General features: G+C 42.8%; 1 protein-coding gene across 1 annotated transcript in view; it reads left to right on the top strand.

The window, feature by feature from the left end:
• The window catches only part of LOC141986539 (uncharacterized), a 99,065-nt gene that overhangs the window by 16,912 nt on the left and 69,047 nt on the right, over nucleotides 1-13,106 (top strand). The window contains exon 9 of the mRNA XM_074951114.1: nucleotides 10,809-11,005. Within this exon, the coding sequence (XP_074807215.1) occupies nucleotides 10,809-11,005 (197 nt within the window). The remainder of the gene's footprint in view (nucleotides 1-10,808; nucleotides 11,006-13,106) is intronic.

Consider the following 13,106-nt stretch of genomic DNA (forward strand, 5'->3'; position numbering starts at 1 on the left):
TAATAGGACTTTTACTGGTTTAGAAAGAACTAACCTTATCAGCTTCCCCAAAATCAGTTTATATAAGTTAAAAATAAATAAATCATAGCTTCTGTGTTATGCTGGATTACCCACAATCCAGTACCACCAAAATCAGGATTTGTGTAAGGAATCCATGTGTTGCCAATAAGACACAATTTCTATATAAATCTCTCTCTCTTGCATAGGCATCCACATGTGAGGCCAGTGCAAAAACCATGATTAATCAACCCCAAAAACTTCTGCCAGGCCTCTGCACTTGAATTAAAGGGCTTTAGCTTTCGATAACAGCAGGGTTTTTATTCTCTCTGTAGACTAACCATTAGAGGGCAATCTTGCTCACTCACACCTGATGCATTTTTCTACTGTCTCCTCTCACCCCCACCCCCCAACACCTCACTAGTTAAGGTACTGAAATTTACAAAAAGCAATGCTGCTTATACCCTATCTACTCACAAGAACAGAAGAGAACAGCCAGGCATATTACTAAGTGAAAGTAACAGACATGAACTCACCTGAGATTTTGGCCTATACGGCATAACTGTCTAAGCAGAAAATGTAATCATGCATAAATAAAGGGTGGTTTCATTTAAACTTAATAATGGCAGGCAAATCAGAGTTAAAACTGTCATTTGATCTGTATATTGTTAGGGTTATGTTACTGTATCTCTTTTTTAGTACTAAAATGGATGCTGGTTGTGGACCTACTTTATTTGTCTATTATGGATTTTTAAAACTTCCCTCTGAAAAATTTGATATTGGCCACTGTTGGAAACAGAATGTTAGAGTAGATGGAAACAAAGAAGAAGACCAAGTTAAAGTAGTGCTTGCAATTGTAATGTGGTATTTCCTGGCAGTAAGTCTTAGCTGTGCAATCCTAGCCTTCTCTTAACAGTGTTTCATTTTATTTATGCTGCTTTGCTGAGGAAGAACAAAGGAATGAGGCAGTGCCCTTATCTGACTCATATCTCTAAAAGTTGCTTTCATGAACTGAAGTTGGGCTTGAGACCCCTCTCCCCCCCCCCCATTATTGATTTAAATAAAACCACCAAAAAGTGACACAGTTCCTTTTATATCCTTCAGGTATAATTAGTTAGAAATTCATTGTGCACTGACTGACTGACAGATGTTTCTGGCAGATTGATATAAGAGGTGGCTTTTGCTGTTACTGGACTGCTACACTGAAGTGCAGAGACTGAAACTAAATGGATTGTGATGCCAGCAATATGCTGATGACATTCAATTCTATATTTCCATTTCATCTATCTCACACACACTGCTTCCTCTGACTTAGTGCCTGTGAGTGATTGGAACACTGGAATGTTTGAAGACCAAAACTAAATCCAGGAAAGAGTGAACTAATGCTAATTATTAATCACTCTGAGGAGCCTCCTTGCCCTCAGTCAAGGGTGTTTGCCCTCCAGCAGTTAGGGTATCACAAACCTTTTGGGCCTTGCGGAATTCATCACAGACTCTGGAGAACCAAATTGCAGCATCACTAAGGGTATTTCTTGACTAGGATCAAAAGTGTTCTTCAAGTACATCACTGCAAATCCCACTTTAGGAGCGTGTGCCCCGTGGGCGCAGATTGGATTATTTTGAATAGCACTGTCTCTTGGGGCTGTGCATTCATTCTGTGCCTCATCAGGCTCCTGGATAGCTGGCACTCTCCCTCAGATCCTTCTAACTGTCTCTGGCAAGCAAGATAGAACCCAGTGAGTGTCCCACCCACTGGTCTCATTAGAGACTCTAAAAACTGTTCACTTTAATGAAATTTGTGCACTCTTACCTTCACACTCTCTAAACCACCAAAATAAAATAAAAAGATTGGTGATCTTCCCCCTCCCCACCCCGTCCCATTTGCCTCCCTGTCCAGTGGGACAAGGCACTTTGTGTCAACTGCAACACCTCACAGCAAACTCCAAACCCTCAGTCCTGCAACAGGCGATACCCATCAAAGACAGATACAAGTTGATGCCTTTTCTGCCTACGGGAGAGCCACATTCTGGACAGATACACTGTGTGGAAGACTTTCTCTGCCAGGATCCACACATCTAGAGACGCTCACCTCAAACTACATTTGCTAGAGCAGTCCAGGCAGGTCAATTTGGACCCAGAAGCGATTTTTGGAACGAGGCTAGATAAACCAGTATTAGCCAGTACTCCCACACATATCACATCCTGGGATCTTGGGTAGTGGAAAGAAGGCAAAAAGGGTGCTGACAAAGCTGGCACAGCTGATTTTGATGCTGACCACTTCATTGAGGAAGTCCTCTGCACCAACAGCCTCAGCAGTTGCCGTCTTGGCATTGGCATAGTGAGCAATGGTGGCATTGATGACTCTGGCACCTATACTAGCCACACAGATACCAATGCTCCAGGCAATAGAGCCAGCACTGGTACCCTCTCACAAAGGGGGAAACTAAATCATGGGGCCAGATGAAGCCTAAACACAGTTCCAAAGCCAGAGGAAAGTCCTGAAAGGAAGACATAAAATAACATTCCTCCACGGTCAGAGCCTTTAAGCTCTTGGTCAGGGCATGTCAGGGAGAGAGACTCCTGGCAATGAAGTGATGAAGCCTTGAAAGGGCCTGAGATGTATCCAGGAGGAATTAGGATCACCTCTGGAGATGTTCTCAGTGCAAAGAGTCACTGTGGCAATATCACCCCATGGCACCACCATCTGAAGACGAAATATATTTTTCCTCCCTGTTACTGACCTCCCTTTCCTCTTTACCAAATATAATTACTAAATTTGGGAGAAGGTTATGCCCTTCCTATCAAAAATCCTGAAGATGAACAGATGTATGTTGAGGGAAAGCATCAAGGAGGGCCAGATGGTGGTGAGAACATTCTTACAGGTGGCCATGGACACTTCTGATACAGGTGTGAGGTCGGTGGCCAGAGCCATTACAATGAAGTTGGCTTTGTGGCTTCAGTTATATCATGCAAGGTACAGGCTACTCTAGAGGACCTGCCCTTCAAGGGAATGGAATTATTCAGCCAGAGGACTGATGAATACTCAAGTCCCTCAAGGGTTTGAAGACTACACTACAGTTCCTGGGGATTTATACACCATTGCCCTATAGAAAGTCATACACAAAAGTGGGAGCTGTCTAATGTTTTTATGAATACTATGCATAGCAGTGACTTATTCGACTTGTTAGGGCTCCCTACTGGATGTAAAAGGATTAAAATTCTGCTTCTGGGGCAGTGCAGGAGAAGTGAGTTGTTTGTGTCACATGACTATCTGGGGTGATATGAATGGGTCATTAAGGACTGGCTGGAACCAACCCATATCAATCAGGGATCCAAAAAGACAATATCAACAAAGACAACTGAACAATTGGCGATTCCCATTGTTGGCAGGCTGAACATGTGAACGCAGCATAGCTCTGCAGGAGAAGGACAATGGACTGAAGTAACAGGAGGCTGTGATAAGAGTTGGCATTGCAGAGAGACAGTCTCACTGGTGACTAAGACAAAAGAAACGGAGACGGAGAAAGGAAGCAAAGGTGATTCCTCCAGCAGCATGGTTCAAGGGAGCCCTGGCTTGGCTTCTCTGTGCTAACCTAAGGACTTCCCTATTAGTATTCCCATTGACTAATAACCCGTACTCTGTTTTGAAAAGGCTGCATGGAGTTGTTGCAGATACTTCCTGAAGCGGGTAAAAGTCTCTGAACAGGAGTCTATTTAAGTTGGACTCGCTGGGCTGAGCTCACGGTGAGAAACAAGATTGCTTGAGCCCCAGTGCACAGCCTAGGAGGCATTGAAGCCTCATGACCTAACCTTGTGGAAAAGTGTTACCACTTGGTATCTGACACGCTGAAGGGATCCTCCTAAGGGACTGCTTACAGGCAGGAGCATAGCACAGATCCTCTGGATCTGTAGCACAAGTATCAGCCCTGACAAAGGGCTGACAGCCTGATTACTAACAGAAAGAAGCCCAGCTGCTCTAGGGGATGCCCATCTTCCATCTCCTCAACCAACCTTACGCCTTGTCAGAGGCAGTAGATTTGACAGGAGTGTTGATTCCAGTGTTATTCTTAATCTGGAGTATGCCCCCATCTTTGGGAGTTTCCGTTTCCACTGGGCTGCGGTCGCCATCACAGCTGACAAATGGGCATTAAAAATCATTGTCCAGGGATACCCTATACATTACCTACTCATCCCCCAGCTCCCATACGTCTTCAGGGATCTTTCTCACAAGAGCCTGTTACAACCAGAAATGGACTTGTTGTTCCATCTAGGAGACACAGAAGAAATACTGCAGGGCTATCATTGTCTTATCCTAGACATGAGATGATTCAACAAATAGATATGCCATCTCAGATTCAGGATGGTAACGCTTGCCTCCAAGATCCCATCTCTTCATGCTCAAAGCTGATTCATGGCTCTCAACTTGCAGGATGCATGCTTCCACACAGCCATCCCATAGGGAGAACCTAAGATTCGCACTGGGGTCTTGTCATTACTAGTACAAAATACTGCTATTGGACTCTACACAGCACCAAAAGTCTTAACAAACTGCCTAGCAGGGGTAGTGGCACAGCTCCGAAGGGCATTCATATCTATCCTTACCTAGACAATTTGCTAATCTCAGCAGGAGGCAATGGGAAACTTAGACCACGCCTTCTCCTTGTTCTCTCAGCTGGGCCTCCTAGTGAATTATCAAAATTCTCTCGTTCCATTGCAAGTGATTTGAGTTCAGAAGAACCGTGATTGACTCCAGGTTGGTGAGAGCATATCTTCCTGAGGACAGGTTCCTGTCAGTTCCGTCGCTACTACAGAGGCATGAACGTGTCTGGGACTGCTGGGCCATATGTCATCATGCACATACATGATACTGCTCACCAGATTTCACTTGTGGCCACTCCAACTCTGGCTCAGGACAGTCAGTTCCCCAGCAAAACACCTAATGAGCAAGAACAAGGTCGTGGTCCCACTTCATGTAATAACAGAACTGAAACGGTGGAAGGAACATGCAAATGTGCATGGAGAAATATGGTTCTCTTCTTCCTCCCCAACTATGGCTTGAATCACAGATGCATCAGGGACAGGTTGGGGAGTCCACTTGAGTCATGTGCAGATGTAAGAGAAATGGTGTCCAGAGGACATGGGGCTCCATATCAGTGTCCTGGAACTCACAACCATGAGGCTAGCCTGCATGACCTTCCTACTTATTCTTCAAAACTCCACAGTGCAGATCCTGACAGAAAACATCTCTATGATGCACTATATAAACAATTAAGGAGGTGTATGCTTCTCTCCCCACTGTCCAGAAACTATCAAGCTCTGGAAGTGGTGCCATCAATGCAGGATAACCTCTGGGGCTCTTTACCTCCTGGGAATGGGTAGTAATTTGGCAAACTTCATGAGTGGTCTCAGTGGAGGTCCATCACAGAGCAGCTGTACCTGCATTGGGATACCCCTGTGATTAGACTTGTTTGCCTCCAGTGTCAACTTCAAGTGTCAGAACTTCAGTTTCAGAGAAGGTATGAGGCCAGGCTTACTACCTGGTTCTTTCCTCCAGCAGTGATTCCCAAGGTCTCCTTCTACTAATTTCCCCTGATCATCAGGATGATTTCCAAAATCAGAAGAGAGAAAGCCATGATCATTCTCGTAGTTCTGTACTGGCTGTGGTAGTTTTGACTAACAGATCTCCTACAAACGTCCATCCAACCTCCGTTGCAACTCCTAGACTATGATCTCCCAACACTATAGCCAGATACTCCATTCAGACCTGTATTAGACACTAAGCATATGTGAGCCTTTCAAAGCTCCTAATGCTGACCAGCCCGTGCATGCATTATATTCACAGAGCAACTGAGCATGCTCCTTCCAGCCCAGGGCTACAGGAGTGGGTCCAGACTCTCCCTATGATGGCTGTTCCTGGTTGCTCTGGGGTGGGCTGGGTGCTGGAACTGAGAGCAGGGAGCCTGTTTCTCCTGTTCTCTTAGTGACTTCCCTGCTGGCACCTAGGTTGTGTGGGGGAGAAAGCAGTCTGATTTAAATGTATAGGGGACAAGATCTGTTTTAGGACATTGAGGGGGTGGTCTGGGGGAGTAGACTGGGACAAGGTACCTGGGAGGTAGATTCTGGGGGCATAGATGGAGATTGGCAGGGCCAGGAGCCTGGAACTGGGAATCTGTGAGGTGGAAGGAAGGGAGACAGACTTGACAAGCTTGGATGCAGGGGAAGAACTGGGACTGGGCAAAGAGCCTGGGATGAGAAGTGGAAGGAGGTGAGGGCAGTGAGGTTGGATGAGAAGCCTGGGGAGGGAGACTGGGAGGAGATGGGCATGGAGAATATGGGTGGAAGAGAGGCACAAATCAGCGAAGGGAGGGAACTGGGACTAGAGGGACTGACCAGGCCAGAAGAGTGGGTGAGGGAGAGACTGGGATAAGGAGTCTGGAAGGGTTGAGGCTTGGATTTACTGGGCAGGGACACTGGGACTGGAATCAGAAGCCTGAGGAGTGGAGACTGGTTGACTAGGTGGAGAAAATGGGACTGAGACAAGGAGCCAGTGGTGAGGTAGAGACAGGATTGAGACAGGGGAAAGCATAGAGGGGATCACGCTTTTGGGGAATGGGAAGAAGTCTGTTCCCACCAGAGCAAACTCCCATCTAGAGCCTGAAATGGAACCCAAGATTCCTGAATCTCACCATTCCTCTTCTGCCAGGAAGTACCATCTGTGAAATCCACTGACAAAGTGTCTCATTCCTCTCTAGTGCTGATCCACTAGAGGACAGCAACTTCCAGGGCTTTTTATTTTTGGTTTTAACCAATAAAATAGCCTTGATTTAAAAAAAGAAACGAAATTAGCATCTATCCAGTTAATATTGGAAAAACACTGGAAATGGTTACTTGTATGGAAGGGCTTGTCTACACAGAGCTGTAATGCCAACTATGAGCATGTGATTTCTAAAGCCCACTGACATGTTACATATTTATTGGTCCATGTAGACCCTGCTGGTGCACACTAAAGGTTCCCTAGTGCGTTTTAATGTAGTGCTGTGTGAAACAGTAATACATTAAAATTCTATAGGGAACATTACAAAGAGATTACTCATGAGTATATACACTACTGTAATGAATAATGTATATAATATACATTACTCATTACAGCATATACAAAGAGAGAACCCTGAAAAACCCAGCCCCAGATTTTTGGATACCTACATGAAGCTCAAAAATTGCTAAAAATAAACCCTGAAAAATGAAATTAATAAACACTGAAAAACAGAAGCCCTACAACTTGCTGCTTTGATCAGTTACTGTTTTAGTTCAAGTGGCTGAGAGTGGTACTATGGATGACCCATGTAGCTCTTAACTAACATGATACTACATAATAGAATTTCTGTTTCCTTTTTTAAAAACCAAGGAAATTACATTAAAACCACTCTTAAAACATTAAAAGAACATTATTAAGGGTTGCAAAGTCAAGCACTCAAAAGTTAGGAAATGCCAGAATTAAGGTGTAACCTTAATTATACCCCTTTTTGTCTATGCATTTGTGACAGTCTTTTATTACATGATCACATATTGTTTTCCCACAGGGCCCATCTCATTCAGTGTACAAATTGGATGATGCTCACTTAATGAGCATCTATTCAATATTTTGTTTTCTTTTTGTTCAATGCGTGAACCCCTTATTTAATGGGATGATCACTCTTCTGAGGATAACACAGAGAGATAAAGAACAGATGTTGCTTGAATGCCAGCAAACACCGGGACCATACACTGCCATGCTTTGTTATGCAATGATTCCAGACTATGTGCTATTGGCCTGGTGTGGTAAAGTGTCCTACCATGGAGGACGGAATAAGGCTGCCCTCCCCAGAAACCTTTTGCAAAGGCTTTGGGAGTACCTCCAGGAGAGCTTCATGGAGATGTCCCTTGAGGATTTCCGCTCCATCCCCAGACACGTTAACAGACTTTTCTAGTAGCTGTACTGGCCGCGAATGCATCCCAAGCCTTCAGGGCAAATTAATAATTAAACATGCTTGCTTTTAAACCATGTATTATATTTACAAAGGTACACTCACCATAGGTGCCTTCTCCGGCTTCATGGTCCGGCAGCCTGCCTTGGGAGGGTTGGGAGGGTATTGGCTCCAGGGTGATAAACAGTTCCTGGCTGTCGGGGAGAACGGTTTGTCCGCTTGCCTGCTGTGCGCTATCCTCCTCCTCATCCCCAAAATCCGCATTCCTGTTGCATGAGACTCCCCCCTTGCAGGTATCCACGGACGGGGTGGGGTAGTGGTAGGGGCCCCCCCTAGAATTGCATGCAGCTCATCATAGAAGCGGCATGTCTGGGGCTCTGACCCGGAGTGGCCGTTTGCCTCTTTGGTTTTTTGGTAGGCTTGCCTGAGCTCCTTAATTTGCATGCAGCACTGCTGAGGGTCTCTGTTGTAGCCTCTGTTCATCATGCCCTTGGAGATTTTTGCAAATATTTTGGCATTTCGTCTTTTGGAATGGAGTTCCGATAGCACAGATTTGTCTCCCCATACAGCAATCAGATCCAGTACCTCCCGTTCAGTCCATGCTGGAGCTCTTTTGCGATTCTGGGACTGCATGGTCACCTGTGCTGATGAGCTTGCCACGCTGGCCAAACAGGAAATGAAATTCAAAAGTTCCTGGGGCTTTTCCTGTGTATCTGGCTAGTGCATCTGAATTGAAAGTGCTGTCCAGAGCGGTCACAATGGAGCACTCTGGGATAGCTCCCAGAGGCCAATACCGTTGAATTGCGTCCACACTACCCCAAATTTGACCTGGCGATGTGTATTTCAGCGCTAATCCCCTCGTTGGGGAGGAGTACAGAAATTGATTTTAAGAGCTCTTTATGTCGGAAAAAAATGGCTTCGTTGTGTGGGTGCAGGGTTAAATCGCTCTCACGCTGCTAAATTCGACCTAAACTCGTAGTGTAGACCACGGCTAAGAGTTCACTGGTTTCTTTGCTTATTTCTCTTAAAACTTCATGTATATCTGTTCTCCAAACTTAGATGCACAAACTTTTCTATAACCAATTTAGTTACGTGTATACTGCCTGTATTAGAACAAGAACATAATTAGTTCAGGAGGACTGTTCCAAAGGCAAAACAATTTTAAGTATGCATTTAGAGCTTGATGATCACTGATTTCAATGAGAATTGTGATGCTCAGCCTCTATCAAAAGCAAGCCCTCAGAGAGATGCTTTGGGGGACTGCATAGCTCCTTAGCTCCTCTTATTCCACCATTTGTTCTTCTCCTGGAAAGTTTTTCTTGGACACATCTCCACCTTCTTATGAGAGGAGTCGAGCCAGGTGGCCTCTTTAGAAGGTATACAGTTTTGGTTTTGTTTTAAGTGTCTTTTTTGCTTCTACTCAGAGGAGTTCTTTGAAACAGGAAGAAAAGCCTTAAAACTAGGAAAGCAACTTCAGTAGAACCTCAGAGTTAACAACACCTGAGTTGCGAACTGACCAATCACACACCTCATTTGGAACTGGAAGTATTCAGTCAGGCAGCAGCAGAGACGCCCCCCACCAAAAAAAAAAAAAAAAAAAGCAAATACAGTACAGTACTGTGTTAAACATAAACTACTTTAAAAAAAAATTTGACAAGGAAGGAAACTTTCTGTGCTTGTTCCATTTAAATTAAGATGGTTAAAAGCAGCATTTTTCTTCTGCATAGTACAGTTTCAAAGCTGTATTAAGTCAATGTTCAGTTGTAAACTTTTGAATGTATAACCATAACGTTTTGTTCGGAGTTTCAAACATTTCAAAGTTACAAACAGCCTCCATTCCCTAGGTGTTCATAACTCTGAGATTCTACTGTATTCAAGAATTCATCCAGATGCCAATGAAGAGTCAACCACATTTTAGCAGTGTTGGAACTGTATTTATTACTGCTTGTTTATCATTTTTCCTGTGCAGTTACATTGTTTTTTTTATGAAAACCTTCTGTTTCTCTCTCTGTCATACTGCTCTTCTCCTTATTTTGCCTCATTGTTTTCTCATACCCATCTGGGTTTTATTATTTTACTGCACTGAATTATGATTTATTTGTGTCTTTAAATACTTCCAGTTTTCTGATGCTGATTTTCCATTTATTACAAAGGCCACAAAAGTATATTCAAAAGATGTAATTAATCCAAATCTCCCTACATCCCTTTGCCTCCAAGATCCTTGAACCCAGTCTGCTTCTGCTGTTTTGACTGCTCCTCTAGTACACTCCTAGGTGCTCTGTTTTCTCCACCCTCCATTCCACTTTTCCTGCTCTAATAAATCGCCAGTGACCTCATGGCCAAGTTGTAGGGCCGGTTTTCGATTCTGATTTCCTGTATCTGCCTGTCTACTTTCACAACTGTTGGTCACAACCTTCTTTCTGTGTTCTACCTCTTCCTTGGATTTTCATGAGTCTTTACTCCTCTGATTCTCTTCCCACCTCTTCAATCACTGCTTTAGTGTCATAGTCTATGGTGGCTCCTTCACCCTTCTTTTAGCTATTGTAGGTGTCTTCGGGGTTCTGTCTATGGTTACTTCTACATTTTACTACTGGGCAACATAATTTATGTAAGTGTGTGGTCTTATCTGTCTTATTGCAGGTAATACAGTTAGTTGATTGTCTTGACAGTTTATTTAGTATTTTCTTGAGTTTGTGTCTATAAAGGTTCTGTGCTGTATCTTATTGGTTTATATTTAATTTAGTTGCTTCTATAAAAATGTTGGTATGTGTTAATTACTTATGAAGTAATTAATATTTTTTCTTTTATTCTGAACTCTTAACGTTTTCAATGTTTTTAACTCTTTAGGCATAACATGGGGTTTCCCATTGTAGAATGTTCTTCTGATGGGCACTTTACTCTATCCAAACCACCTGACACAGGGGGCCTAATCTCTTTTGGCACGGTGGCTGAACAATTGGTGTATGAAATTGGCAACCCTCAGCATTATCTCTTGCCAGATGTCACATGTGACTTTTCTCAAGTTTCCATTACTGAAATTCCAGGTTAGTGGCTGTTGCAGGCAGAGGACCCTTATATTGAGGAAATCTATTCAGTAAGTTATGTTGGCAGACTAAAGTAGTTACTGTAGTTTCCATGTTTTCCATGTAACTTTACTAAAGTCTGTTCTTTTGAAGCATGATATTAAGATGGGCTGTCTCACAAGGATATCCAGATTGCTTTGTGCCATTCTTTGGAAATTTAGATTAGCTGTGACTCATTCAGCAGATTTTTGAGTAACCTAATTTCTTTTCTTTATTAAAATACATATATAATAATTACCAAGTCTAATAAAGCATGTATTTCTGTAGCACTTAAAAATATTTTTGCTGTGACTTTCAGGAAGTACTCCCTATCTCTATTAGACTTCACTACTTTTTAATCCAGCTCACCCTCCTTTTTTTTTTAACTAGTTACTGATGCCGCCGCGCCCCCCCCCCCCCCCCACTCCCACACACACATTCATTCTCTCTCTCTCGGCAATGGGCAGCCACTCTGCTTAAGACAGCCCATGATAAACTTTCGTTTTTAGCCACTTGACTGTGTCACCTTAAAAAGGGTAAGATTTCGTAGCTAGAGAACAGCTATTACAGAATCCCACCACACTACCCTCCAAAATACTTTAATTTCAGGCCTAAATTTGAAAACTAGACTTCAACGTCAGTAGTGTGGACAAGCCACCTTGCTAAACTGCTCATTTAGAGTAACTTGACATCTCTTAGTTCTTAGTTCCATGTTTTATAGACAAACCAGTGTGAAAAGGAATTTGCTTTTTGTGGATCTTATCCAAATGGAAATCTAGTTCCCTTATAAAACCCAAAACAATTAAAACTCAAACTTAAAACTCATTAGGATAAACTCCTGAGCTTTCATATTAGCCTTATTTTTAAGCAAAACATTTCTATCTTAAAATTGTACAGTGAACCTTCTGCTCATGCAACATAATCAAATGACAAATAGTCTGATAAGGCCAGCTTGTTGCTTTTAGCCACTAGTCTTTTTAAAAAATAGAACCTTAACCTTCCAATGAACTTTTAGCTTGTAAATGACCCGATATGACACGTTTGAACTTAAAATGAACTTTCACATGAACTTTCAGTTAGTCCTCCTCTTAGAAATATAACAGATGGAAGATAGACAGATTTCTTAAATACTTTTAGTTTTAAGTGCTTTGACATGTACACCAGAAAGAACAGGGCAGGCTATCTATTTTTGATGTTCACATTGCTGATTTTGTTGTACTGCAGGATTAGTTACAATACGTGTTTGAACAAAGAGGTTTTCTTTCTGTTTTCCTTTTGTTGATGGATGTCATGCATTTCTTTTTCACCTCGTGTAAAAATCCTGCAAATCTTCCGTTTGATTGTACAGACATTATTCTATAATAGCAGAGGGGCAATTGAAATTAACACTAAATGAACCTTGCTGTTGTAGTTTTGACACTGACATTTAAGATTATTGTAAATTTTCATTCTTCAGAAAATGTCTGAAGAAGTTCTCTTTATTTTTGGTCTCCATGAAGTTCAGAGTATTTGTATGATGGCTTTCATATTTTGCTAAACACTCTCAGGCATAGATTTGTTAGTGATAAACTGCATCATATTTAGATGTAGGTGGGTTTATACATACTATTTTTGAGTAAGACCCTGATCCTGCATTACTGAAGTCAATTGAAACATTGCTGTTGACTTCAGTGGGTACAGGATCAAGCCCTAAAACTAGGCAGGCAGTGCTTTGACTGACTCCTCGCTCGTGTTACGATCTGCACTGTCAAGTACGTTATTTGCCCTGAAATGTTCTCTAGATTATCTTGTTACTTTTATCAACAAAAAGATTAAGGCTATATAGGGCCTACATTTATACAACTTTTGCCAGCCAGGACACATTTTTTTACCATGTTTCTCCGGACAGACTCTTGTCTTTCTCCAAATGTGAATTCCTTAATTTTCCCACGTGAGGCAGCCCAACCCACTCCAGCCAACAGCAGTCAGTGGTGTGATACATTGCCACCAGCTGCTCTCTTTCCAACTCCCTTTCTGTGCAGGCCTCCTCAGTCAGGGGAGGGGATCGGGTCACAATCCCAAAGATCCAAGTATTTCACCTTAT

Source organism: Natator depressus, chromosome 4 (assembly GCF_965152275.1).
Source record: "Natator depressus isolate rNatDep1 chromosome 4, rNatDep2.hap1, whole genome shotgun sequence".
NCBI lineage: Eukaryota > Metazoa > Chordata > Testudines > Cheloniidae > Natator > Natator depressus.